The sequence below is a fragment of the Phoca vitulina genome, unplaced genomic scaffold (assembly GCF_004348235.1).
Source record: "Phoca vitulina isolate PV1807 unplaced genomic scaffold, GSC_HSeal_1.0 scaffold80, whole genome shotgun sequence".
NCBI lineage: Eukaryota > Metazoa > Chordata > Mammalia > Carnivora > Phocidae > Phoca > Phoca vitulina.
Window position 1 is genome coordinate 224,259 of NW_022589783.1, and position 25,410 is coordinate 249,668.

The following is a 25,410-nucleotide window of genomic DNA, read 5'->3' on the forward strand; positions in this document are numbered from 1 at the left end:
TCACTCAAAAATGCTGAAGTATAACAGTGTTGCTTTAAAATGCACTGCTGAGATTTCAAGAAAGCAAAGAAATCTCAGTAAAAGAGCTGAGAACCAGGCGCCAGGCAGCAGGGGCCGCTGGTTTCCGGGGCAGCTGCTGGGTCACTATGAAGAGCACGCAGGTGTGGATGGTGCCGGGCGTCTGGAGTTGAGAGCTAGACCAAAAATCTGGCCATGGAGGTGACAGGGAAACTGTTCTTACCCGCCTCCGCTTTCCAGAGGAAAATCTAAAAATCTGTCACCACGGGCATGCCCTCCTGCAGGTTGGGTTTTCCCATTTCTGTCTTGTGCGTGGTATTGCAGCTCTGAGCTGAGACACTCATGTAAGGCGTCCTGAATGGAAGCAGCGGGGGGTACCTGGCAGAAGTGAACACAGGTGCTCCTGGAAGGAAGCATCTTTGCCAAGACCTTACAAATTCCCATAGGTCCACTCCGAAGACAAGCTTATATTCCAAATGCACAGACCACACCAAGAAAAAGCCGCTGTGAGTGAAAGTCAGCAGATGACAAACAGATTACATCCTCAGAACTTCAGATGATGGAGTCATCAAACATAGAATGCAAATAAGTGCATTTGAAATGTTAAAAAAAGTGGAAATTAAAAATATAAACCTGGAACAAGATGCTCTTACCAGACCTTATACGGGAAAAAATAGACCTAAACATGAAAGTCGAGAAGATACATTACACAGGAACTCAGACGTAGGTACCGGAGTTCTGGGATGGAGAGTGTGGGCTCCAAGAGCAGGGAGAAGGACGGGCAGGAGACAGCACCGCTCGGGGCAGGAGGTCAGTGTGACTGCAGGCTTGGCCGGAGAAAATGCAGCGGGTGACAGCTCGAGGGAGGCACCAATCCGATTCGGAGAGCCTGACCACCCCACATACATAGAGAACCCCACAGCTGCCAGAAGATGCCAGAGATCGAGGCCGATGGCCCACGCACGTGCAAGCCGCAGGGCAGGCGGCAGATACCTTCCCAGGGCCTGGAGAAGAGGAATGTCCACTCGGAAATACGAGGGAAAGAGACATGTCAGAAAACAAACCGACAGGATCCACAGTCAGCAGACTCTCATTAAAAATGCCCAGGAAATGGGCTTCAGGGGTAAAATGAAGCCAGAAAAAAGAACTGAGAATCGAGAATGGATGAAGCAACAATCAAAGAATGAACAAACAAGGGAACCCAGCAAAGACTGACTGTTTAGAGCGGTGGTACAATTAGGCCGAGGGGCTGAAAACACGTGACGCCAATACTGGACAAGAGACGACACAGTTGGTGGGTGATAAAAGTTATGTGCCGTCCACACGCAGAGGAGAACTCATCAGAAAGGTCGCAGCGGTGCAAGGTCGTGCCCATGCCCTGTGGAGGTGTCCCGGGGGCCAGCGTCTCAGCGTCAGGGAGGCGGCTCCCGGGGGTCTCCCTGCAGTCTTGCTCAGTTGTCCCTCTGGTTGGAGATTGTTGATTATAGATACTATCTGTCATTACATGTATAGTATGTATTACATGTGATGGGTATATTAGATACATGATACGTACTCATTAAGTATAGATATATTGTTTTCTGTGCTTTTGGTAGGTTTGAAATACTGCCTTTTCCAGTTATTTAACGTGAGCTCTGATCACAAGACGAAATGGTAAAAAGCTGCTCAGGATGCCCCAGTCCTATTTATGATGTCTCACTCAGAATAGAACATAGAATGTGGACAAAGACTTAAAATTAGAGTTTTCAAGGACGTTTTCAGAATGCCAGCATGACACCTCCTCTCTTCTTGGGCTAAAAAGAATGACAACAGGGCCTTGAGGTTTAACAAGGAAAAACCCTTCTAAAATCAGATTAATGCATTAGCTTGCCAGATCAAGCTTCATGCTAACCTTGATTGCCTGAACTATTTGAGAGGCTATACCAATTACTTTCATTTTATCATTAAATATTAACTAGAAATTCATTTTTTCCAAATTTTGTAGTTTACCTCTGAAATCTGTCATTACCCATCTTGAGTCTCCATAATAAGGGTAATAAGGGAGGGAAAGCCCTCCTCAAAAGGGCATCACCTTGATGGTAAAGAATAACAGTGGGGCTGGACAGTGGGTGCAGACCAGCCTGCAGGGGCCCACTGACCTGCGGACACTGCCAAGCCCCACGAAGCTACAGGAGCAAGGCCGTCCCTCCTACCCCAGCCTGAACCCGTGTTTGTTGGCTGACCCCAGGGCTGGGGATCAGCTCGGTGGGCACCATCCCCTCTCTAGAGTTTACACTAAGCTGGTGTGAACAGGGCTATGGAGAAATCAGGGCCAGTGCGGAATGTCCCCTGGGTCCTCACTCCTCACGGGGTCCAGAGCAGCAAAACCCAGTTAGGTCAGGACATATTTTCAAAGCAGTCCCCTGTGGTTTCTGGGGCTCTCTCATGGGAAGCACCCCCCCCAAGCCCCCTCTGGTTTCAGCTTATTTTTAGAAAATATTTTTTAGAAAAATTTCAGCTTATTTCATATTCTTGACATCAGCAATTTACCTCGGATTTGTGATGCATGACATATTTAATAGTGATCAGACAGCGAAGTTGGGGACCCCCCAGGTCATCCCTCTCCCTGCTCCACACAGTCACTCAGAATGAATTTTAGGGAAATAGGTGGGCGTTTAAAGAGGAGAATAAAGTGTTTGGGTTCAGAATGGAGGTGGGCTGACGCTGTCTGGTGTGCCCCGAGACGGGCAGCGAGGGCCCGCGTGAAGGAAGCATTGCTTGGTCCAGTACTGACCACCAAAACCTCACAGCTGTTTTGTTCCCTCCTTGTAGATTACATTCTACATTCTGGTGAAGGCCATTTACACGCTGGGCTACAGTGTCTCTCTGATTTCCCTTACAACCGGAAGCATAATTCTTTGCGTCTTCAGGTAAGTATCAGAAATAAGCATTTCTGCTATTTAAGCCACCTAGGCCCGTCAGAAGAGGAAAGAAATTCGCTGTCTCCAAGCCCTCTCTCCCTGTGTTAAACCAATAACACTCCCTTGGAGAATGCTAGTGTGAAATATGATGCTAATATTTACATTTTTGTTTAAATACTCTGCATTTCTTACATAAAGAGATAATACGGACTTTGGCTATAAGAATTCAGTTCAACTGCTGTTACTAAATACTTAGCCATTATGCAAATCCTTTGAAAATACGGAAGCAACGTGATCTTGCCCATTGGTGCTAAGAGTGGTAAGAGACACTATAATGTGTTCAAGAGTATGAAGGCAGGAGCCGGATGCCTGGATTCAAATCCTGGGTCAGTCTCTTAGTCGCTGTGTGACCTTGGACAAATTACTGAACCTCTCTGTGATCCGCAAAGTGTGGGTGCTGATGAAGCTATGTGGCATGTGGGAAGCACTCTGCATTTTGCTGTTTTTTTCCCTGGTGTGCAGTTAGAGTTCCCACCCACCCGAAGCTCCGGTAGGTCTTCTTTGTAACTAATGACATGCAGTGTATAGAGCTGGTTGGTTGGGGTTAAAGGCAGAGGCTTTGGTTTCAGAACAGAAGCGTCTGTCTAGGAAGAGCTAATAAGTATATTCAGGACTAAATCTGTGACTTGAATATCCTCAGTACTAAATAAACCAGTTGATATTCCTCTTATTTTAACAGGGATTTGATCACCACAGGTCTTATTTCTCTTTACACAAATATATTTCACATGTTGGCCGGTATTCAGATAAAAACAAAAATATAACAAATGGAATATTTCAGAAACTAACAGATAATCCATTAGGAGACCCATACTTGGAAATAAACAAGTAAAGACTGTTGTAGCTGAGAAACCCATCAAATGTAATATACTTTCCAGGCATCTCAGTTCCATCAGGAAGGTGGGAATCCTCAGGGAGAGTAAGTCAGCAGCTGTAATGAAGAGCTATGCTTTGGAAAACGTGGGGACAGTCCATCATATTCTTGTTCTGGAAAGAAAAGAATAGAAACTCTTGTGCAACATTAATATCTATTCTATTCTACTATCTTCTGTATTTTACTATGTATTTTTAAATCTTCAAATTGTTGAAGATAAAAAAAAGAAAGGAAAATTTTAGGGAGGTAAGCTGGCACAGGGTAACTTGAACTAGAAAAGTTACAGCTTGGTTTTCAAGAGCCCCCATATTGAACAATCCATGTTCTTGACATCGGCAGTTTACCTGGGATTTGCGATGCGTGACATATTTAATTAGCCAGCCTACGGGCATTTTGAATTATTGCAAAAGTGGATGTTGATCTATAAGAGAATCTCAAATGGTTTCATGAATGTCAAACAATGTTCCATACGCGCACATCCTTAGTCACCTCCTGGTGACACCTGCTGTGGATGTCCTTCTGCCATGGTCGGTGTGTCCTGGCTGCTGGGATCAGTGCCGGGAGCTGGTGTACGGTTCGTGGGTCTGCCTTCCTCCTGGGCCACAGAGACTCGAACCTCCCTGCCTCCGTCCATCAGCTGTGCTTGCGTGTCCCATGCTACAAGTGTCAATTCCAAACTCCGTATTCTAAAAATAACTTCTCCGTCATCTTGGAAGTTCTACCCAGGAAACAACTTTCTACAATCATGAGGGATCTACTGTCCATAATAGCCCCATAGCTAAGAAAGCATTAAGTAACCACGCTCTTATTTTACACACAGAGAAACAGAGCAACTTCTCTCTTAAGGCAGCTCCAAATCTCAGCGTAGACTTGGATCACAAACACACCACCTAGTTTTGCGTGGGACTCGCTGGGCAGTCCTCGCAGCCACCGTCTTTGATGTCCAGGCACCTGACATCGCAGCTCCGGTCCCCACAAGCCCAGATTGCTAACAACACATACCACACCGCACATTTTATAGGTGTTCATTAACTTAGTCCCTACGGCAGCTCCCGCAGGTCAGTGCTGTTCCTGTCCCCGTGTTACCAGTTAGAGCAGGACAGCCCAGAAAGGCGCTGCCCACACCTCTGTTCACCGTCTCACCTTCGGGAACTGGTGTTCCCTTTCCAGCCGCCAGGAAGGAGCAGATTCCAGCGTGGTTTCTCTGGAAGCCCCAATTTCAGCTACATCCATCATCCTGTGTAGATCCATACTTGGAAGTGAGATTTTATAATGAGCAATGAGTGATGAAGAACATAGCTCAGAAACTCAGCAAACATAATTTAGTTGGACTGCTTGCTAACTGGAATGAGTGTGTGCTCATGTCTGAGAGACCGCCATAAATCCCAGACTCCACTCAGGGGAAGACATGGGCAGCACAGAGTGAGGAGGAGAAAGCAGAGAGCAGAGGTGTTTGAGAGATGAGCCCAGCCCCCGTGAGGAGCAGTGGGAACAGGCCAGCGTGGGGGACAGACACCGGCTTCTTGGGGGGAGGGGCAGGCTTTCACACTCATCTCATGTTTCCTTTTATTATTCCAATTTTCCCCTTTCAGATTGTCAGTTATACATTCTGTTCTGCTGCTTCTAGGCATCTCCCAAAATTGCCACACGTCCTTGTCTCGTAGGAGTTAACCTCCAATCACTATTTTTACCACTTCCCAGTCAATTCAAGACAACATTTTTATTCCATTTACCCCCTCATGCCTTTTGTGTTATTGTAATGTATTTTAATCCGAAGTGTATTTTAAGGCCGTATGCATTATAGTTGTCGTTTACAGTCAGTGGTTACTTGGAGATGCCATGTGTTTATCTTTCCCGAGGCTCTCCCTTCCTCCTGTGTCTCCATCGGGGTCATCTTCCTTCTGCCAGCAGACCCCCTGTAGGATTTCCTTCAGCACAGGCCTACTGACAATGAGGGCTCGTGGTTTTTGATCACATGAAATCATCTTAATTTTGCCTCATTTGAGGATATTTTTGAGAGTATTGAATTCTTTGTTGGCAGTTTTTTCTCTCATCACACTAAAAATGAACATCATTTCTCTTTTTAGAAGTTAGCTGCCTAGGACACCGGGGTGGCTCAGTCGGTGAAGCATCTGCCTTCGACTCAGGTCATGATCCCAGGGTCCTGGGATCGAGCCCCACATCGGGCTCCCTGTTCAGCGGGGAGTCTGTTTCTCCCTCTCCCTCTGCCTCTCTCCCCAGCTTGTTCTCTCTCTCTCTCTCTCTCAAATAAATAAATAAAATCTTTAAAAAAAAAAAGTCAGCGGCCAATCTCACCACTGTTTCATTTTTTCTTGGGGTGCTTAGAAGCTATTTTTACTTGTCTTTGGTTTTCAGCAGTGACACTATCATGGGACTTAATGTGGTTTGCTTTGTATTTGTCCTTCTTGAGGTTAATGGCATTTCTTTAATCTCATTATTTTATTCGTTTCCAAAAATTCTTAGCTAGTATTCTCTAAATGTTGCTTTTACCTTATTGTCTCTCCTTTCCTTCTGAAACTCCATTCTCATGTGTTCAACAGTGTTTTCACCATTCCCCATATATTTCCTACTCTGTTTCTATACTTCCTGATGTGGGAAACAAAGGCAGAAGAAAAATTATTATATTTCCTTACCACCTACAGCCCACTGACAAGTCCTTGAAATAGGCAGAGTGACCTTCCTCTAGGGAAGACTGGATGTTAATATTTGCTAAGGGCAAAAGGCAATCTGAGCCCAACCCCCAGGATCCTGAGTCTACTTTAACATATAGAAATTACTACATCAAAAACTAATGATGTATTGTATGGGACTAACATAACATAATAAAATTTTTTTAAAAAATTTTTTTAAAAAGAAATTACTTTGGAAACTTCCTTTATCTCTACCCCCCCAAGATACGTGTTGGCAATCATCCTCCAAGCACATGGCCCACCCGTACACATCTGAAGGGTCTCACAACTACGGTTTGACTAGACAGTAGTAAATGGCCCTTTCCTAACAACAGCCAGCCTCCTCAAGGTCCTGGAAACCTTGCTTCCAAATTCCTTAGAGACTTACGCTGTCCCTAACCCCCTCCTGACTTGAAAGTATATAATGGGCCACTCCTCACAACCCCAGTGCAGCTCTTTTTGCCCGCGGGTCCTGTCCCCCTGCTTTAATAAAACCACCTTTTTTGCACTGAAAACGTCTCGAGAATTCTTTCTTGGCCGTTGGCTTCGAACCCTACATCACTTCCCATTATTTTGTTTCTCTCTACTGATGTCTATACGTATTCAACCGATCTATTTTCTATTTCATAATACTCTCATTTATTGTATCTAATATTAGACTCAGCCATTTTGATTGTTAATTTCAGGGTTCTTTTTGAGTTTTCAACTTTCCATTTGATTTTTGTAATCAATTCCATTCTATAATAAAATTCTCCACCTCTTCATCAATTATTTTGAATATACTAATCTGAGTAAGGGAGTCCATATCTTAAGATGCCAGTATCTGAATCTCTTTCTAATCTCTGTGTAGGTAGTGGCCTCGAAAGATGAGACCGAGGTGGAGGCTGGAGGGAGGGCATGTCTTGGGGCCTCTCTTCTTACCGGGGTCTCGGTGCTCTGGGTCCTGGCCACTCTGGCCGCTCTCCCGGTCCTTAGGCAGCTGTCCGAAATCACGCTGGCCCCCTGGGGGGAGGTAGTCAGATAAGCTGCTTCTTTGTCGCCTCTCGTAGAAGTCTTCCTTACAATGTGTTTTAATGTCCTTCAACATTTTTTAACTTTATTGAAACTTAAAGAGCTAGCATTCACTTGTGTGGAGTAGCTTGTTTCCTGATGGCTCTGAATTAAAAGTCAAATCAAATACCGATTAAGTTTTCTCCAGAGCAGAATCTAAGTGGTACAAGCGAATTAGAAACAAAATGTTCTGAGCACTTTTTAGAGAAGCAAGATATCACATAAAGTTAAGTTCAAAGGCAGATCATTTGACATGGGTCTTGCAGGAAATTTGCTACAAAGATACTCAGTCTTCACATCTGTGAAGTGGACACATGCCATTGCAGACTCGGAACTCAGCACTGTTTGCTTTATACTCTTATTCTAAAATCCTGTTCCAGGACTGCAACCTGAGGAGATAGAAATAAAGGAAAAGTTTACCTACAAAGATAGTTATCATAATGCAAAACTGAAAACATCCTAAACGTACAGTAAGGAATAGAAACTTCCATAAAAAAAGAAGAAAGCCTTAATATTAAATCCAATTATTAAAGTGTTCATCCCTCCCCCACCCCACCCCCTTTCACCCCTCCCCATCCCTGCCTCCCCCACCCCCACCCCACCCCACCTCACCCCATCCCTTCCCCCACCCCTCATCCCTGCCTCCCCCACCTCTCCACCCCTCATCCCTGCCTCCCCACCCCTCCACCCCTCATCCCTGCCCTTCTCCACCACAGGAAGCTGCATTGCACCCGGAACTACATCCACTTGAACCTGTTCCTCTCCTTCATCCTCCGAGCCATCTCAGTGTTGGTCAAGGACGATGTGCTATACTCCAGCTCGGGCGCGCTGCATTGCCCCGACCAGCCATCCTCCTGGGTAAGGCTGTCCCTGTGAGCAGGGTCCTCTCACTGAGGGGAGGGTGGCCTGTGTGAACTGCAGCCCCACAGACCTCCCTCCTCCCACCCTGGCGCTTTGTCTCTCTCCCCACCTCACACTGTGGGAAAGTCCCACAGCCAGTGCACAGGGCTAAAGGCAAGGGTTAGGCCTGAGAAGCAGAGGGGCCAAGAGGCTGGGGCTCAGAGCAGGCCCAGGTTGGCAGGTGAGATAGGGATGGTGTCCCAGGCACCTCCAGGGACTGGAGGTCATGGGCCATGAGCACTGACCCCCAGGCAGAGCCAGAGCAACACGAGGGCCCTGCCCGAAGTGATCAGCAGCAGCTCTGGGCTGAAAAATCCTGACTTGGATGGAGATGCACACTGCCATTGTCTTCACCCCAGATCTCCCAGATTATGAGTAGTAGATGCTTCCATGGATTGCGGGGAGAAAATCACCTATGCAGCTAATGAGCTCCCTGCAGCAGCTGCCAGGAGCCCAGCTGCATGTCTGTGAATATGTTGGGCCCAGCTCTCTGATACGAGGAGAAACCATGCTGATTACTTCTATAGACGGACGCTACTTGGGCTGTTCTTCACCCCTCTGTGTTGGTGGTGATAGTGGGCCTGCAGTGCTTAGTTCTTTTAGGGCATTGGCCACGCCCCTCCGATATGCAGGTCGCTCTGCCGAGTCTTTCTCTGCCGCCCACGTAAGGCTACCTCAGGACCTTGGCGGGCATCTGGGCTCCGGTTCATCTGGGCTCTCGATTTGACCACAGCTTCCGAGGGTGGCTCCTCTCTGCAGAATGAGCCAGGACGCTGGCCGCTCTCCTCTCAAGGTCCAAGCAGATGGATTCATCTGCTGACACTGTTGCTCTGGGCTGAACAGATTTGAATTAATTCAGTTTTAGGACACCGCAGAACATCAGCTGTTCCATAGGCCTGTGGGGTAAATAGATTTCTGGGGATAATCAACTCATGACATACTTGGACTGAATTAATAAAAGGAGTTTGTTGTAATAATAAAAGTAACACAAGATCCTTCACCTGGCAAACCCTCACCCCCAAGTGGGAGTCAGAGCCCCTGAGGCTCTTGCCCCACGATGGAGTGTCCCACGTGGGTGACAAGGGCTGAGCCCTAATGCCACTCTGGGGTCTCCTCTTGCTGGGAAACCTCCTTTCACTTCTCCGGGGGGGCGGGGGTCTCAAAACTCTGCTCAAAGGAGCCCTCCTTCCTTAGCTTCTTGTTAAAGGGCTAGTGACCCTGGTGGGCCCACAGACACCAGCCACCCAACCCAGGGCCATGCTCCCAGCCACACAGACAAGACCTGGCGGGCTCCCCACTGAGGGGCAGGGGAGTGACAGGGACCCAGGGGAATAAATTCCCTGCCATGCCTACCCTGCCCCGCCTGCCCCTATGCTGGAAATCACCGACCCCTCTGCCCATCCACCTAGCCATTTCTTGAGGGTCTTCCAGTGCCAGGCTGGACACTGTTGGTGAGTGCCCAGTGACCTTCAAAAGAGCAGTTTGCCCATTTGTGAATGAGGACACAGAGCTGAGGGAAGCCCGGCAGCTCAAAGGGCTTGATGGGGCTCTGGTCAGGGTTCAAATTGCAGGTGCACCGCACACTCTGGCATGGAAATGCCCGAGGATTCAGGTCTGAGGGCTGAAGTGTGAGAAGGAGGGAGCAGGTGCAGCGTTCCCCTGCCCAGTCCCCAGAGCCATGAGAGCAAAGGGGAAGGGACCTAGCTGCACCCCTCCAGCAGGATGTCACCAAGACGTGTACCAACAGAGGGAAGAAGGGTGGGGGGACAGGAGGAAGATGAGGACAGAAGGCAGGAGAAAAGGAGGCAGGAGAGAAAGAAGGAGGACTGGGTCTTCCTTCTTCTTGTCCCCAGAGAAGGCAAGGTTTTGAGTAAGTTAGTCAGAGAGACAGTCAGACTTCAGCATGAGGAACAGAGAAAACATCTTTTCTTGCAGTTACATTTTTTGGACGTTTTTGTTCTCAGCTGGGTATCAAGCCAACATTATTCTCCCAAGCAGAACACTGGGGGAATCTCCCCCAAACGGGTCCAAGGATCTATTTCTCAAGACATTTGGAGCAGCCAAGAACTCGACAGAGTCTATTTCCTTTCAAAAGAAGGCTTCTCCCTCCACTGGCCCCCTCTTCCCACATACTCTGGACATAGCAGTGAGTCCTGGGCTCAGTGTGTCTCCTCCTGGCTGCCCAATGACATGTAGGGTCAATTGGGATTTTCAAAAACCTACCTTCAGGCTTTCCAAAGCACTCCCTGAGGGTCTGAGTGCCGCCCAGCCCAGGGAGGGGTCGAGTGGGGATATACACTGTGGCAGCCGTGAATTCTGCGGTGAAGCCAGAACATCTAAGCAGGGACGCACCCAGCCCAAAGCTAAGCTCGGACCTGGCCACTGCCTGCTGTCGCAGGTGGGCTGGGGAGGGGATGAGAGGCAAAGATTTAGGCTGGAGGCTGAGCACCTGCACGTCATGGAGAGTCCTGGGCCCAGCGAGCTGCCAAGCCAGCCCACAGCCCAGGTCAGAATGGCAGAGGGTCAGGAAGAAGAGAGGTGAGTGAGAGCCCATCAACATGCTTACATGTATGTGTGCACCTGCATGCACATGCCTCCAAAACTCACACACACATGATCACAGAGGTACACACAGGCATGAACACAAGCACATGTGTGCAGACACACATGCACACAGGAACACACCATCAGACTTCATTCCGTCTGTGTCTGGATCTGTGCCTGGAGGACGGCTGGTTTGGGGCTTTGGGAGCCCCACACCCTCAAATGTGGCACCGCTGCGGACCCAGGACACGTGAAGGCGCACAAGCGGGTGTTCCCACGGGCACACAGCTCTGCCACTCGCTGTATGGTGAGGTCTCATAGCCCGCTGCTTCGTGGTATTCTCACACATTTAAATAAAATATCCTGGGCTTTTTGTTTTTTGTTTTTTAAGATTTTATTTATTTATTTGAGAGAGACACAGCGAGAGAGGGAACACAAGCGGGGGAGTGGGAGAGGGAGAAGCAGGCTTCCCGTGGAGCAGGGAGCCCGATGTGGGGCTCGATCCCAAGACCCTGGGATCATGACCTGAGCCGAAGGCAGACGCTTAACGACTGAGCCACCCAGGTGCCCCGGTTTTTGTTTTTAATCAACACTACAGACGCCATATATCTTCCAGGGACTAGGGAAACACCTTCTGTTTCTGCAGGGTGTGGGGTATGTTACCCAGTTTTACCTCTGACAGCCTGGAGGTGGGCGCAGACTTCCATCTTCTTTTCAGGGAGTGGGCCTCGAAGCCAAGTGTCTTGTATTAGATGGTAGCACCAAACGGGGCCGCACCCCACTTGCGGTCCCCACCCTCGCCCAGCTGTCTACACACTGGGCATCCTTCTCTGCACTGCTTTGGTTGGCTTTCGTCTGACCCCTGGAAAAGCATATTCTAGTCCAGAGAAAACAACCAACCAGGTGGCCGCCTGGAAGCCGACCCTCAGCAGGAGCCCCAGCTGAAGGCAGGGCTTGAAGCCCTAGACTCTGGCTGCGTGCAGCGGTGGGAGGCCCCCAGCCCAGGGGACAGCCCTCGGCGATCGGCCTGCGTCTCTGTGCTGTGCCGTCTGGGCGGCAGCAGGCCCTGGAGGCCCTCCCTCTGTGCTCTCGACCCCGAGGGATGCAGTCTGAAACCACGGCCGGAGAAGGGGAGGTCAGCAGAGAGCTCGTCCCGCCCCAGACCTCCTGTCCTCACAGTGTGCTGGTGGGGAACGGACAGCTGGAAAGACACGCACGGGTGGTGGCTTCACGGTTTTACCAAGAAAACAGAGTCACCTGCAACACGCTGTTTCTGCATCTTCCGTCCTCATTCAGCACGACATCATGGCAATCGTCCAGGCCAACCGCTGCGTCAGTTTGGATGGTGGCACGATCGCCTAGTGTGCGGCTGAGACATCACGCGTTTAACCGTTCGACCAACCCGGGCACCACACCCCTCCCTGCACACACGTCTCCGTGCACTGTTCTCATTTCTGTCCGACGGAGCTCGCGAGGGAGTGCACACATGTGTATAAATACATGCACGTGGATAAGTGTATCCACATATATACAAATATATCCACACCTACAGACATATATCCACGTACACATATAAAAATATATCCACGTATGTAAAGGTACATCTATCCACATGTAAGTGTGTATGGATATCTACCTGTACACATATATATTTTGGGGGAGGCAGCAAAGATATAGAAGAATAGAAATGAAGTTCTGTTCTTTTTCAGCACACTTACACACACTTGCCAATTAAAAGCCTCAGTTTCATGTTTATTCAAGAGGCTAAAATACCTGGTATGTTTATATGAAGGTCTGAGAGATTAAAATATATTTGTTTTATATCCTACCTGGTTTTTCCCAGTGAAAATTCTTTCAAAATGCCTGGGGACATAACGTGCTTGCTGGTTTCTCTTGTTTTGCCCTTTATTTTTCTGTCTCTTGCTGAGCGGGCGGCGAGGACAAACGGAGAATCGAAAGCGGGGTGGGCAGAGGATGAGGACGCAGACCGAGGAGGGGCAGGGAGAGGGGCAGGCAGGTGTGCTCACCGCCACGTTCCCTCAGCCCGCTGCTCCCAGAGGTGGCTGTGTGCATCTGCCCCCTGCCCCTGTTTATCTTCCAGTGAGTTCTGATCCCAGGCTGTGGGTGCCAAGGGCCTCACTTTAACACCGTGCGCATCTCCAGCCAACACCACTGTGTTGGTGTCCTTGGCTCCTCAGACAAACACGTGCATGCCTCATGTCCTGGAGCTACTCTGCCCACGGTGAACTGTTTTATCCGAATGGGGCCGTGTTCTCTTGCTCTGTCTCCGACATTCCAGGTTGGCTGCAAGCTGAGCCTCGTGTTCTTCCAGTATTGCATCATGGCAAACTTCTACTGGCTCCTGGTGGAGGGGCTATACCTCCACACCCTGCTGGTGGCCATATTCTCCCCCAGCCGACGCTTCGCAGTCTATCTCCTGATTGGATGGGGTAAGGACTGTCCTCCCCTGTGTATGCCCGATGCCCATCAGCCACCCCACCAACCCTCCAGGTCCCTGATTTCCACCCCCTCACCTATAAATGCAGACCTTTCAGCTCAGAAAAATTCTTTCCTACCCCTGTAGGATGCACTTCCGGTCAAATTAGGAAGAGCTTTTCTAGCACGACTAGAGTTTCCTATAGGCAACACCCTCATATTTCTAGGAACCAGGAACCTGGTTTAAAACTGCTATAAAGTCCCGTTCCTGGGGCATACCCTGTGGTGGGAAAGTCAGAAAGAAGTGGCATGGAGGAGTAGGGCTTCCCGCCAGTTAGCAGGACCTTCGATAGCCAGAATTGGAAGGGGCGTAAGCAGTGGGCCCCCCAGGTTCACAGTGAGGAGCACCCCTTACTGTAATTGCCATGCTCCCACACTGCGGTAACAACACTCACAATGCACGGTGACGCCTTGCAGACCTGTGAAGCTTTAGCTTTCCCGCACACGTTTATCTTCAGTGCTTCGTAAGGCATGAGCATAAACTTCCGTGTGTTTACGAAGCATTTCCACTGGGTCCTTCCATCAGAAAGCCCCTGTCCTTGCTGACCCTGGTGAACGAGGGTGCACACGTGAGTCCGTGTGCTGTCCCAGTTAAGCAGCGCAGGTCGTGGTAACCGGGTGTCCTTCTGCAGGTATCCCCACCGTCTGCACAGGGGCGTGGACTGCAGCCCGGCTCTCCTTAGAAGACACAGGGTGAGTGCTGGGTCCATAGCTCTGCCTTTAAAATGAGGTCGAGCAATCCTGGCCCAAGTTGCTGGCATCCTTAAGTCTTCGGAAACAAGAAAGAAGCTTACTGTCCGGTTGCGAGGAAGATTTGCATTTGTAGCTGCAGCCGAGCAGAGAGTGACACAGAACACCCCACATATGAGAAGACCTCCGACTTCACCACTGTTGGTGCGGGGGACAGAATTTGGAGAAGATCCATGTGAGGGATGGGAACTGAACCAGATCCTACAGCAGAGCTGGGATTGGGGGAAACCAGGCAGAGGGGCTCGGCACCTTAGGTGGGGAAAGCAGCATTCACAAAAGGGAACACTGTTTGCCTGGGGCCAAGTGCAGAGAGGTGACCAGTTGAAGACCAGGTTAAAATGGCCAGCAGGAGTACCGCTCTCTGACAAAGTTCTCTAAAATGCAGCATGAGCAGGGTCCAAAGCTCTTCTGTTTTATGTATACAGCTGGATCATGGCCCCAAACTCAGGTACCAAGTTCCCACCATGAATGTTGTGCCTCATAAAGGGCTCTCGGGGTCCTACTACTGGTAACACACCCCCTAAACCCAGTGGCTTACATACTGGAGAGTCCATAGGGTGTGTTTCTGCGCACTGGCAGCGTGGGCTGACTCCCCTGGCATTCTTGTGGCCTCAGCCCGGCTTGCTCATGCACCGTGGGCACCTGCTGGGTTGGCCGAGGACTGGCACGTCTGAGATCGCACAACTGGCAGGCTCTTTTCTGTCCTGCGGGTTCCAAGCGCTCCACATCCTATTGCCGAAACCAGCTAGGATTCAGAGGCGAGGGTTGGTCTCTGCCCTTGCTGGGGGGGCTGCAGAGCCTCACTGGGGGGCGAATAATGGAGACATTGCAAGCGCCCTCTCCCAGCTTCCTACCGGAGACAGCGCTTACGCTGGAAACCAGGAGTGAAAACATTGCCAGACAGACATTCCTAGCTGTGCCTGCCTCAGTTATTCCAAAGACATTTCAAACCTTCATTCAAGGTACAAATACAAACCATTCAGGAGATGAGAGGAAATTAATTTTCAGGAGAAAAACTCCCCTCTGTTGGCCAGAGTGAGCATGAGCTACACCAACTCCCCGGTTATGGGCCTTCCCTGGGGCTTGGTCTCCCCCTTCTCCCATGGCCTGGAGTTCTGCTTTTGCTCCGTCTCTCCATTAGCAGACTGTCCTGTCAGGAAGAGTAACATGAAACAAAGTCACTGGATAGGGACGGGTTGCATCCGGATCTGTGAGTGCGGAGCACCTCGGCCCTTACGGCGGCGCTCGCGGGCCCTCGGGGGGCCACGTAACACACCAGGCGTGTAGCGCGTGCGGTGGGAGGGGCCGGCTGGTTTTGCCAGGACCGCGTAAGGGCTGAGAGGCAGCGAGCTTGCCCTCATGCACTTGGTTTGTGGATGAATCAGAGGTAACATGATTTTCCTTCTCTCTTCTCAATAGTTGTTGGGATACCAACGACCACAGTGTTCCCTGGTGGGTTATACGGACACCAATTTTAATATCTATCCTAGTAAGTAATTTCTGTATTGAAACATGAGCTATCCATTGGGTTGCACACTTGGGTAGAGAGGGAGCCCACTTCCCTGTATTAAATATAGATAGCCCCGTTCTGCTCAGCCTTCTGAGAGAAGACCCACACACAGCGGCCCAGCTCCTTCCATCAGTCCTAGACTCGGGCCCGGTCGGGATGAAGGCTCAGTGAAGGGGGAGGGGTGGAGGGAGGGAGGCGTGTTCTCCGGCTCGGGGAGGAACCCTGCAAGGAATTCACAGCCACGCACCGCACAGGGTCGGAGCTGAATCACGCTGTCATTTGTCCACCTCCCATCTCAGAATTGGCTTGCTCCTGTAGCCTGGGCCCTGAGACACATGATGCTGTCGGGGGACACAGTCAGCTCCAACTTGGGGGGCAGCCGCAGGCTGGGCAGGGCTCCTGCACTTCTGTCACAGAGGGGAGGAGAGACGATTCAGGCGGGGCTGAGCCACAGACGTCCCGGCCACATCCCCTCCCTGCAGGGAAATCCCACACAAACATGTGGTCTCTATTTGTGCAGGTCAATTTTGTCCTTTTTATTAGTATCATACGAATTTTACTGCAGAAGTTGACGTCCCCAGATGTCGGTGGCAATGACCAGTCACAGTATAAGTGAGTATGTGTGTGGGTCTGGGAGCCGAGCTGCCCTCACTACCCTCCCACGGCCTGGAAACCTAGGGTCAGGGAAGACGTGGGTCTGCGCATGCAGCAAAGGCCCAAGTTCGCCTCCTTTGGGTGCAGGACTGTGCTCGTGGCTAAGGCAGCTGGTGTCTTCTCCAAGGGAGGGTGCTGCCACGGTGGTCATTCCAAGCCCCCGCCCCTGGTTTCAGCACGGTTATCCTCTAGCGGGCTTGCTTACGGAAGCACTCTGCCCGCTTGCCTGTTTTGTAATCTGACTTCTTCTCCTTGGCCACACATTATTCGTATTTTATGCTTAATTCTTTTTTCCCCATCGGACCACAAGGTTCGTGCAGGCACCTAACGCCAGGCCTTATACTTAATAATAATTCATGTTTATTGGCTGAATGATTACATGAAGATGGTTATCATCACATCGATTCAGTGGGAAAGAGAACAGAGGTTAAGTAACACGCCACAATCATCGAGCTCATTAATGAGGACCTGAAGACTCTATGAAAGAATTTAAAGATTCTATAAATTTCTGTCAAGAATTTATAAAGAAAAAGTAAAGCCCACAACTTTATTATGAAGTAGAACTAGTTTAGCATGGGATAGTTGGTCCTACCAGTGGGAGCCTCAGGTTCAGATAGACCAGTTTGGAATCACGGCCGCCTGGAGCTGTGTGACCCTGGGCAGGTGACCTGACTATGGCCAGGTGTGGACCTGGAAGCTGGACAGGCAGCATCACTCATAGCCAGGGGCCCAGTGCTGGGCTTACACACCAGCTGGAAGCCTGAGTGATGTGACTTCACTGCTCTGGGCCTCAGTGTCCTCATCCGTAAAGTGGAAATAATAGTCATTATCTCTAAGGCTGGGAGGGTTAATACAGTCAATATTTGAAAGACATTTAGTCCCGGCACCAGTAAGTGTGGGGAGGTCTGGTGCACGGATCCTTCTGACCACACCCTAGGGCACATAAAACCCAAGGCATCCCTTTTTCTGCCCAGTCCACTCAAGGAGGCTGCACAGAAGGCCAGACCTAGTGATGGGATTCCACATCAGACCACAAAGGACAAAGCCATGTTACCCCATTTGAGCAGCATCTGTACTGGTCCCTGGGGCCCACTCGCACCTGCAGCTCAGGGACAGGACTGCACCTGACTGGTCCCTGAGCCCACTCGCACCTGCAGCTCAGGGACAGGACTGCACCTGACTGGTCCCTGGGGCCCACTCGCACCTGCAGCTCAGGGACAGGACTGCACCTGACTGGTCCCTGGGGCCCACTCGCACCTGCAGCTCAGGGACAGGACTGCTCTCAGTTGCTCTTCAAAATCAAGTTTGATTTTGGCTAGTCTTGTTTAGCTTCCATGCTGACCTTTTCTTTGGGTTTTTTGGGAGTGTTCATTCATTAGGTCTTGGAGATATATGCTTTTATTTTAGAAACAATTAAGTAGGAAAATAGAAACTGTTCTTTTTCCAAGATGACAAAAGAGGCAGAGCCTGTCTGTGGTGCCGCCCTCTGGCTGTATCTTGATGTCTTTTCTCGGCAACTGTCTTTATAACCGTAACAAACCCCCCGAACAGGGTCCCAGAGGCCCAGCCTCACTAGAAACTCTTCTCTAGAAGTGAGCATGATGTGCGTAAGGGAATTCAGGCAGACTCTTTGTCTCGCACTGAACTAAAGGGCCCAGCTCCCTACACAACCCACTTCTGTTCACCAGGCTAGCGCTGAGCCGGGCTATGAAATGCCCTGTAAGGTTAAGTGTTTGGATCTATGAGCAGCCCGCAGTGTGATGCTCACTGACGGACCTTCCTTGCTGATGAGGCCCAGGTCATGCTCTGCTGCAGAATGGCCTGGACTCCTGGGGTTTGCACAGATTGCCTGAAACGGGACATCCCACTTGTTGTAAACACCACAGGACATGGTTTTTGTTGTGAGGGAAACCAGGAGAAATGGTCACATTTCTAGAACTTACATTCCAGGCTCTGAGTGCTAGGTTTGAGGTGGGTGCCTCAAAAATATGTCAAGAAGTTCATGACTTTTTCTAAGCGCTGGGTAGGGTCAACGAACAAGAGAAAGTGAGGGAGGTGCAGAGTGGAGCCTCCTCGCTGGGTTCCCTCGGGATGAGGCTGCAGGGTCACTGCACAGGCTACCGGATGTTCATTTAGGGGGACTTGACGTGCACACACATCACCAGGTGGCCTGACTTGGCCTGGGGGCCAAGCTCCTCCTTGACGAGCCCCCAGGGGACCCCAATGCTCCTGTCCATGCTGGAGTTGCGAGGGTCAAATCTGGCCGCACGTTGGAATCACCCAGGAAAATGTTAGAGCTACCAGTGCGGGTCCCGCCCGCCCGCAGGGACCTGATTTAATTGGAGTGAGGAGGCATGCTGGACTGAGAAGTTTTAAAAGTTCCCTGGATGATTCTAATGTGCAGCAGTGATTCTCAAAGTGGGGTTCCTAGACAGCAGCTGCAGCATCTCTAGGAACCTGATAGACACACCCCAGACCCACAGAGCCAGCAGTCCGAAGGTGGGGCCAGCAATCTGCCTTCTGACGTGACCTCCAGGTGGCCTGGTGCCGCTGAAGCTTGAGAAACGCCGGGCAGAGAACAGAGACGGTGTTTGTTCGGGGCGTGGGGAGAGCAGCTACAGGAAAGGGGGACGTGAGCTCGGCTGTTTTACTTTCAAGCATAGAATGCAGTGAGCAGAAAATCTGCATTTTGATCAGGGAGGGTAGTAACTCTGATGGACAGAGCAATTACACCTGGTTGGTCCAGGCCACCCAGAGCCCGGGTCGCCTGCCCTGCTGCCCCACTCGGTGCTCAGGGCTCTGCACCCCTGCTGAGTCTGCTCTTGCGATCGGAAAGCCAGGCCTGCCTCTGCCCTGCCAATGCTGGTTATGGGACACTGCACTCAGACCTGTGTCGCTGCTGGGCACCCGCCAGGAGGTCTTGTAAGAGCTTTGCTGCGTTGTGAGGCCCAGTCATTTTTATCACCATGCTGGCACATTCTGCCCATCGTTGGGTGGAGGAGGTTGGTTTTACTTAAACTTGTGAGAAACAAGGTTCAGACCAGTGAGTCCAGCGTGCAAGACTCCTGAGCCCACGGGCTCCCTGGCGGCGCTCAGCGTCCCTCTCTCTGCTGTAGGAGGCTCGCCAAGTCCACGCTGCTGCTCATCCCGCTGTTTGGAGTTCACTACGTGGTGTTTGCCGTGTTTCCTATTGGCATCTCCTCCAAATACCAGATCCTGTTTGAATTGTGCATCGGATCATTTCAGGTTCGTGTGGGAAGGGACTGTCCCTCCCCCCCAAGTTGGTGAGTGGCCTCTGACGATCCTTTCTCGCTTGCAGGGCCTGGTGGTGGCGGTTCTGTACTGTTTTCTCAACAGTGAAGTAAGTGCTTTGTCACGTCTCGGGGGACATTCGGCTCCTGTGGGATTCCCTAATGTGGCCCCCCAACCTGAAGGAGAGCTCAGGTCTTCTGTCCGGGCAAACCCCCTGCCGTCCCTTCCAGCCCCGTTCACAAAGCCTGTCTCTCCACACCAAGCATCGTCGGTCGTCCTCCCACAGGCCAGCTCAAGAAAGCTCCCCGGCCGGGTGGTGGAGAAGGACCCTGCCACTCTGCATGGTCACTGTCTTGCTCCTTGACCCCGGATATAGGGACACTCAGAACCCAGGGGGGAGGGGCGGGCACGTGGATGGGAACCCTGCTCCCTGAGCTCCCTGCCCACAGCTGTCCGCATGTACATGCGCGAGTCCCTCTGAGCCCTGCCCTGCTCTGCTCATTTCCCACATGCCTTCACCTGCCCAACCTTGTGTGGCCAACCGCCCCCGATGCTCCTGCCTGCACCTCTGCCCTCCCTCAGTTCAAAGGCCCTTCCCGAGCCTGCTTTCCTTCACCTCCTTCAGTGGGCTCCCAAGTCCCGATTCCCCACCTGCCTCACGAAAACCCCAAGCTCGCTGCTTGGGCCGCACCTTCTCTGCCACAGATACCCCAGAGGAGAGGGGTCGCGCAGAGACCTGTCAGCGCCGACCGGCCCCCAAGTTTATGTTTGTGAGCTCCCACGTTTGCCTGACCCCCACTTCCCCATTGCCTCGCCCTCGCCCCAGGTGCAGAGCGAGCTGAAAAGGAAGTGGCGCAGCCTGTGCCGCAGCCGGTCCTGCGGCCGGGACCACAGGCTCGGCAGCTTGTCCGTCTCGAGGAACGGCTCGGAGAGCGCCCTGCAGTTCCACCGGGGCTCCCGCGCCCCGTCCTTCCTGCAGACAGAGACCTCGGTCATCTAGTGCACGGCCACGGTGCAGACGGACTCCCCAGAGCCCTTGGGATGCGGGCAGCCACAGGCGGGCCTCCCCCAGCGGGAGAGCCCTGGCGGTGACTCAGCGGTAACACGCTAGAGCTGGTCTCCGCTCATCCCATCCGTGGAGCTGGGGTTACCTTCTAACTGACTGGGACTTTAGTCGGATTCATGTTAAACTCCAGCATGTAGGTAATTTTGCTCATAATGTTGTTTGGCCAAGTAGATGGGCCATTTTCAAAGTGAATAGGGAGACAGAAATGGTCCCTGAAATGAGGTACAGTGGCCCAGAACTTGGGTCCAGCCACCATGGAAGGAAAACAAGGGGATTTTCTAATCTCGGTGCCAGTTCTGGGCAGGGGGCAAAGGCCTGAGCTGGGGGCTGGACGCTCCCTCTGCATGACCCCCAGCAGGGCCTCCCCCTGCCTGGTCCTGATTAGGCCAGCCCTCTCGTCTGCAGGACATGGACACAGAGCAGCAGAACCCGTCCCTGCTGGGTGCCCTGCTTTCCCCCACCTGCCCCAGGGCTTCCTCTTCCTGCTTGTCCACCAGGAAAAGTGAAGAGAAGGGTGTCAGATGAAAACGGCAGCGGGTGGTATGTCACCCCGCGAGGGCGTCTGCGTTTATGAGGGCTTCTCAACCATTGAAGACTCCCCCTGAGACCACTGCAGGCCTCCTCCCCCAGGAGGGGTGAGAGGGTTGGGTGACCTGTGGCCGAGCTTGTAGGACCTGGTCGTCAGGGCAACAAAGACACGAGGCATTTTATCTGGGGGGAGCAGAAACCTATTCTCCTTTCAATGAAAATAATCTTACAGTCATTTCTGTTTAAATGGAGAATTATTCTAACAAAATATAAAACTATGTTGAGTGCTTCTGTCCAACATCGGCAAGCAGCAGTCCTGGTTTCCAGTTCCCTTGGTGTTTGCAGATGTGGGAGCTAGGTCTGAGTGGCTGAGCACCTGCAGAGGGAGCAGGAAGCCAGCGAGAAGAGCGAGCCCACCCCCGTCCCGAGCCTGGCCCTGCAGCACCAGACAGACAGACGTTCTGCCCAAAACCCGTCCAGCTGCCTCAGCCACTGGACTGAGCGATTCAACCCCTTTTATGATACGGATGCCCCCAAAACTGAGGCCATGACGTCTTCTTCCTGAGGCATCCTAGAACCTGGCCAGAACGAGGGAGCAGGACCTGGCCAGCTGGGGCGGTCAGAGCAGCTCAGGACAGCTCACGTTGGTGACAAAAGCCTGGATAAACGGGGACAGCAGAGCGACTGTGTCCAGAGGCCACCTGGAGCCGGGGCCCCCACCTCAGATGAGCCACTGTAACCAGATCCACATGACCAGCTGGAGAGCCAGACCCAGGTTTACGTGGGCCTGGTTGTGCTCCGACGTTAGAGGTGCATCCTCCTCCCTGGCGTATGCCAAGGTCCAGCAGACATGGACTGGGCTGTCTTGCTGGGAAAGGGAAGGGGGCGGGAAAGTGAATGTTTACTAATAGCAGGAGCAGGTGCTGGAAGAGTCAACATATGTCGTCTTAAAATGTAAATGTGTGTGGAACGTCCACAGCTCACTGTGTGTAAGCACTTCAATAAAACCTGATTTCCTGTCCAGAGGCTGGTAGGTTCATTCACTCTGGCCTGCACATCCTGAGGTCCTAGGGTCTCAAACCGAGGACAGACGCACACTTGTTAGCGGAGGGCCGTCACCGTCAGAGGAAATCTCCCCACACGTAGAGCGGAGCTGGATGGAGGAGGGAGAGGAGAAGGCTCATGGCGCCTTCAAGGACACTGGAAACAGCCACCTCTCCCCGGGACGCGTAGGCCGCCCGCCAGGGCATCCTCCTCGGAGCACCCTGGTCAGCGGTCGCTGTGGCATAAGGCGGCTCCGGCAGCCAGAGGGGTGGGGGCCCCGCACACGCCCAACCCCAGCCACGGAACCTGAGAAGCTGCTAACGGGCAGGGCTGACACACGTGTGCATGCACGTGTGTGTGTGTCTGCGAGCAGACCCCAAGCCTGTGTGCCACAGGCAGATAGAATCGGTGTCCCACACACTCCATGCTCACCCAGGGCGTCCCTTCAAGAGGAACACCGCACACTGCGAAAATCAGACTCTCAAGAGCCAGATGGGAGGTGGAGAGGCGGACCGGCCTCCGGTGAGTCTCCTGCGAGCAGAGCGCGGAGAGGAGCCTCGGCGCACGGCCTCAGCCCCAGGCCCCCGGGCAGCTGCGGGCGGAGGGGGAGGTGGAGGGGCCCCGCGAGGACCACGGTCCCGACGCTGGCGGGAGGAACACTTGCAGGGACGGCAGAGGCGTGAGCGACCCCTCCTCTCCACAGTGGTCGTGCTCCTTTCTTATCAAAAAAGGCGGCTTTTAAGTGGCTTTTTTCAGGTTTTCAGGTTACAGAAGATATACAGAGGAGTTATAAAAGTTCAAATATTACAGGCAAATATTACCGACAATTCCATCCTCTCCTGTCCCTTCTAGAGCTAAATATTATGAGTAACTGATCTTCCCAATATTTTCCTCTATGTTTATGCAAACCTCTCCCCCCCCCCTTTCTTCTTCTTCATGGAAATTAGGTCATATTGTGTAGAAGCTTCTGCAACTTGCTTCTTTAATGAAGACAGATTGTGTGAATCTTGCTTGTCTACCTACAGATGTGCTTTAACAAGACTGCGTGATAGTCCATGGCCCCGAATATACTGGGTTCACCTCATCCACCCCTACTGATAAATGTTTGAGTTGTTTCACGAGTGCTGTGCATTTGCCCGCGGATTCCCACAGAATAAGCCCGCAGCACGGGACATGCTGGGTGTAGCCGTGCACAGTCAACGCGGGGCAGGTGCCAGCCCTGGGAAAGGGCTCCCACTCGCCACGGCCAGGATGGCTCCTCACCCACCAACCCCAGCATCACCGACATTTCCTCTCTTCCTCACCCCAGTCTGCCTGCCTCGAGGCGTGAGGGACATGAGCACCTCTTCTCTGCTTCTGAGTTAATGCTGAGCCTGACATCACGGTCAGATGGCCAGCCCCCTGCCCCTCCTGGCAGCCGCCCCACCTGAACGCAGGTCCTGCTGCAGTTTTAAGACTGACTTCTTCATTCCTGGGAAACGGGGACGACACTCAGCAGACGCCATGATCTGGGTCACAACTGACAAGCCCTTAAAGAGGCACCGCTTAGCTTGTGGACTTACAAAGGATTTAGGGCATCTTTTATACAGAAAAGTGTTCTTTGGAACTTGGAAAGAAAGACGCTCGCTTCCTTCATCCTCTCTAAAGGTTTCCTAGGGAAGTGGAGCGGGCAGAGGTGGCTGGCAGGTGATCTCCTCGATAATGGAAACAGTCCCACCTCCGCCTGCCTCGGGGTGCCCTAGACCAAGCCTTGAGGGGCAGGTCGTAGCGTGAACACTGACCCCCTGAGCCAGCACAGGACCTTCATTAAAGCTACTTATATTCAACACCCAAAACTGAAGAAACAATAGGGAGAAGTACACTGGTAAAGCATGATTACAAAACAATGAGATCAAGTAGGACCCATCTCTCTTTGTAAGGTTTAGGATTGTACCTATCCTCTCTTGTGCTGAAGGTTGTAAGTAATCAAGTCAAGGAGCAGTCTACAAACTCAAGACACCTTAGAAACACAAGCTTTTATGGTTTAAATAATTATAATTATGAATCTAGAATGTGCAAATTTTGTTATTTTCAAATCATAACATAAATAATTACAATCCCTTTCTGATTTGAAAACACACACTACACTAAAGCCTCATTACAAGGTGACTCATAATTCTACGGACTTTTACATAGCGTGGGTGGATTGTGGTCTCCCAAGTCTATCCACCTGCAGTGAAAACGCCCTTATCTATCATTAGCTCTACGGAAGCTGGAGGTATAAGACACAATCTCTGTAAAATTAACTCCAGTTTTTGTGTATGTATGTATGAAGCGCACACACACACGGATGCTTGGATAGGATGCATTCGCATGGGAGCACTCTTGGCTACGTCCCCTGTTGCCCTCTGGAAAGGATTTTGACTGGCTTCCCACACCCTTCTCTTCCCTCCCTCCAAAGAGAGTCCCTCCCTGTCAGACAGCCTCTGGGGCTTTAAGATGGGGGACCTGAAGGAAGAAAGGAAAGAGAGGCCTTCCTCTGGGTGGGGTTGATGGACACAGCCCAGGCTCAGCTCCAAGCTGAGAGCAAGAACCAAGGGAGAAAGCAGACCGGGAGCTACCACAACCCACGAGGGGCCTCTGTGGTGTAAGAAAACACGTCAACTACTCAAAATTCCTTCAGATGCACAGATCGTGCTTTTGATCACTTGTCACACTTCTCTGGGAATGAAACCATGGATCGTGGATCGGTACGTGTATCTGGTCTGCATTGTGTCTCCTAACCCACACGTCCATTGTCCGTCTGTACATCTGACCATGTGACTGCTCATGGCTCCGCAGAGGACAAGAGTTCAGCAAGGGAAAGGAGGGTTTTGAGGAAAAGACAGGCCTTAAATGAGGTTACAGGGGATGTGTGGAATTTACAAAAGGGAGTGACTTAAAAATAGGACAGATGTAGTTAATGCAGCTTGCTGAGGGGCTGCACTCAGCTCTGCCAAGGAAGGCAACAGGAGGTGAAGTCAGACGGGCAGGCCCCAAATGCTCCTAGCAGGTGAAGTGGGCTTTCTTTGGAAGACTGGGAGCTTTCTGAGGTT

At 51.4% G+C, this 25,410-nt stretch overlaps 1 protein-coding gene across 1 annotated transcript in view; it reads left to right on the forward strand.

Moving 5' to 3' along the window:
- VIPR2 (vasoactive intestinal peptide receptor 2) overlaps positions 1–21,469 on the forward strand; it is a 64,740-nt gene extending 43,271 nt beyond the window's left edge. The window contains exons 5-13 of the mRNA XM_032394428.1: positions 2,830–2,927; positions 8,309–8,450; positions 13,336–13,486; positions 14,165–14,225; positions 15,702–15,771; positions 16,313–16,404; positions 19,563–19,692; positions 19,766–19,807; positions 20,525–21,469. Of these exons, the coding sequence (XP_032250319.1) occupies positions 2,830–2,927; positions 8,309–8,450; positions 13,336–13,486; positions 14,165–14,225; positions 15,702–15,771; positions 16,313–16,404; positions 19,563–19,692; positions 19,766–19,807; positions 20,525–20,698 (960 nt within the window). The 3' untranslated portion in view covers positions 20,699–21,469. The remainder of the gene's footprint in view (positions 1–2,829; positions 2,928–8,308; positions 8,451–13,335; positions 13,487–14,164; positions 14,226–15,701; positions 15,772–16,312; positions 16,405–19,562; positions 19,693–19,765; positions 19,808–20,524) is intronic.
- The last annotated feature ends 3,941 nt before the right edge of the window (positions 21,470–25,410 follow it).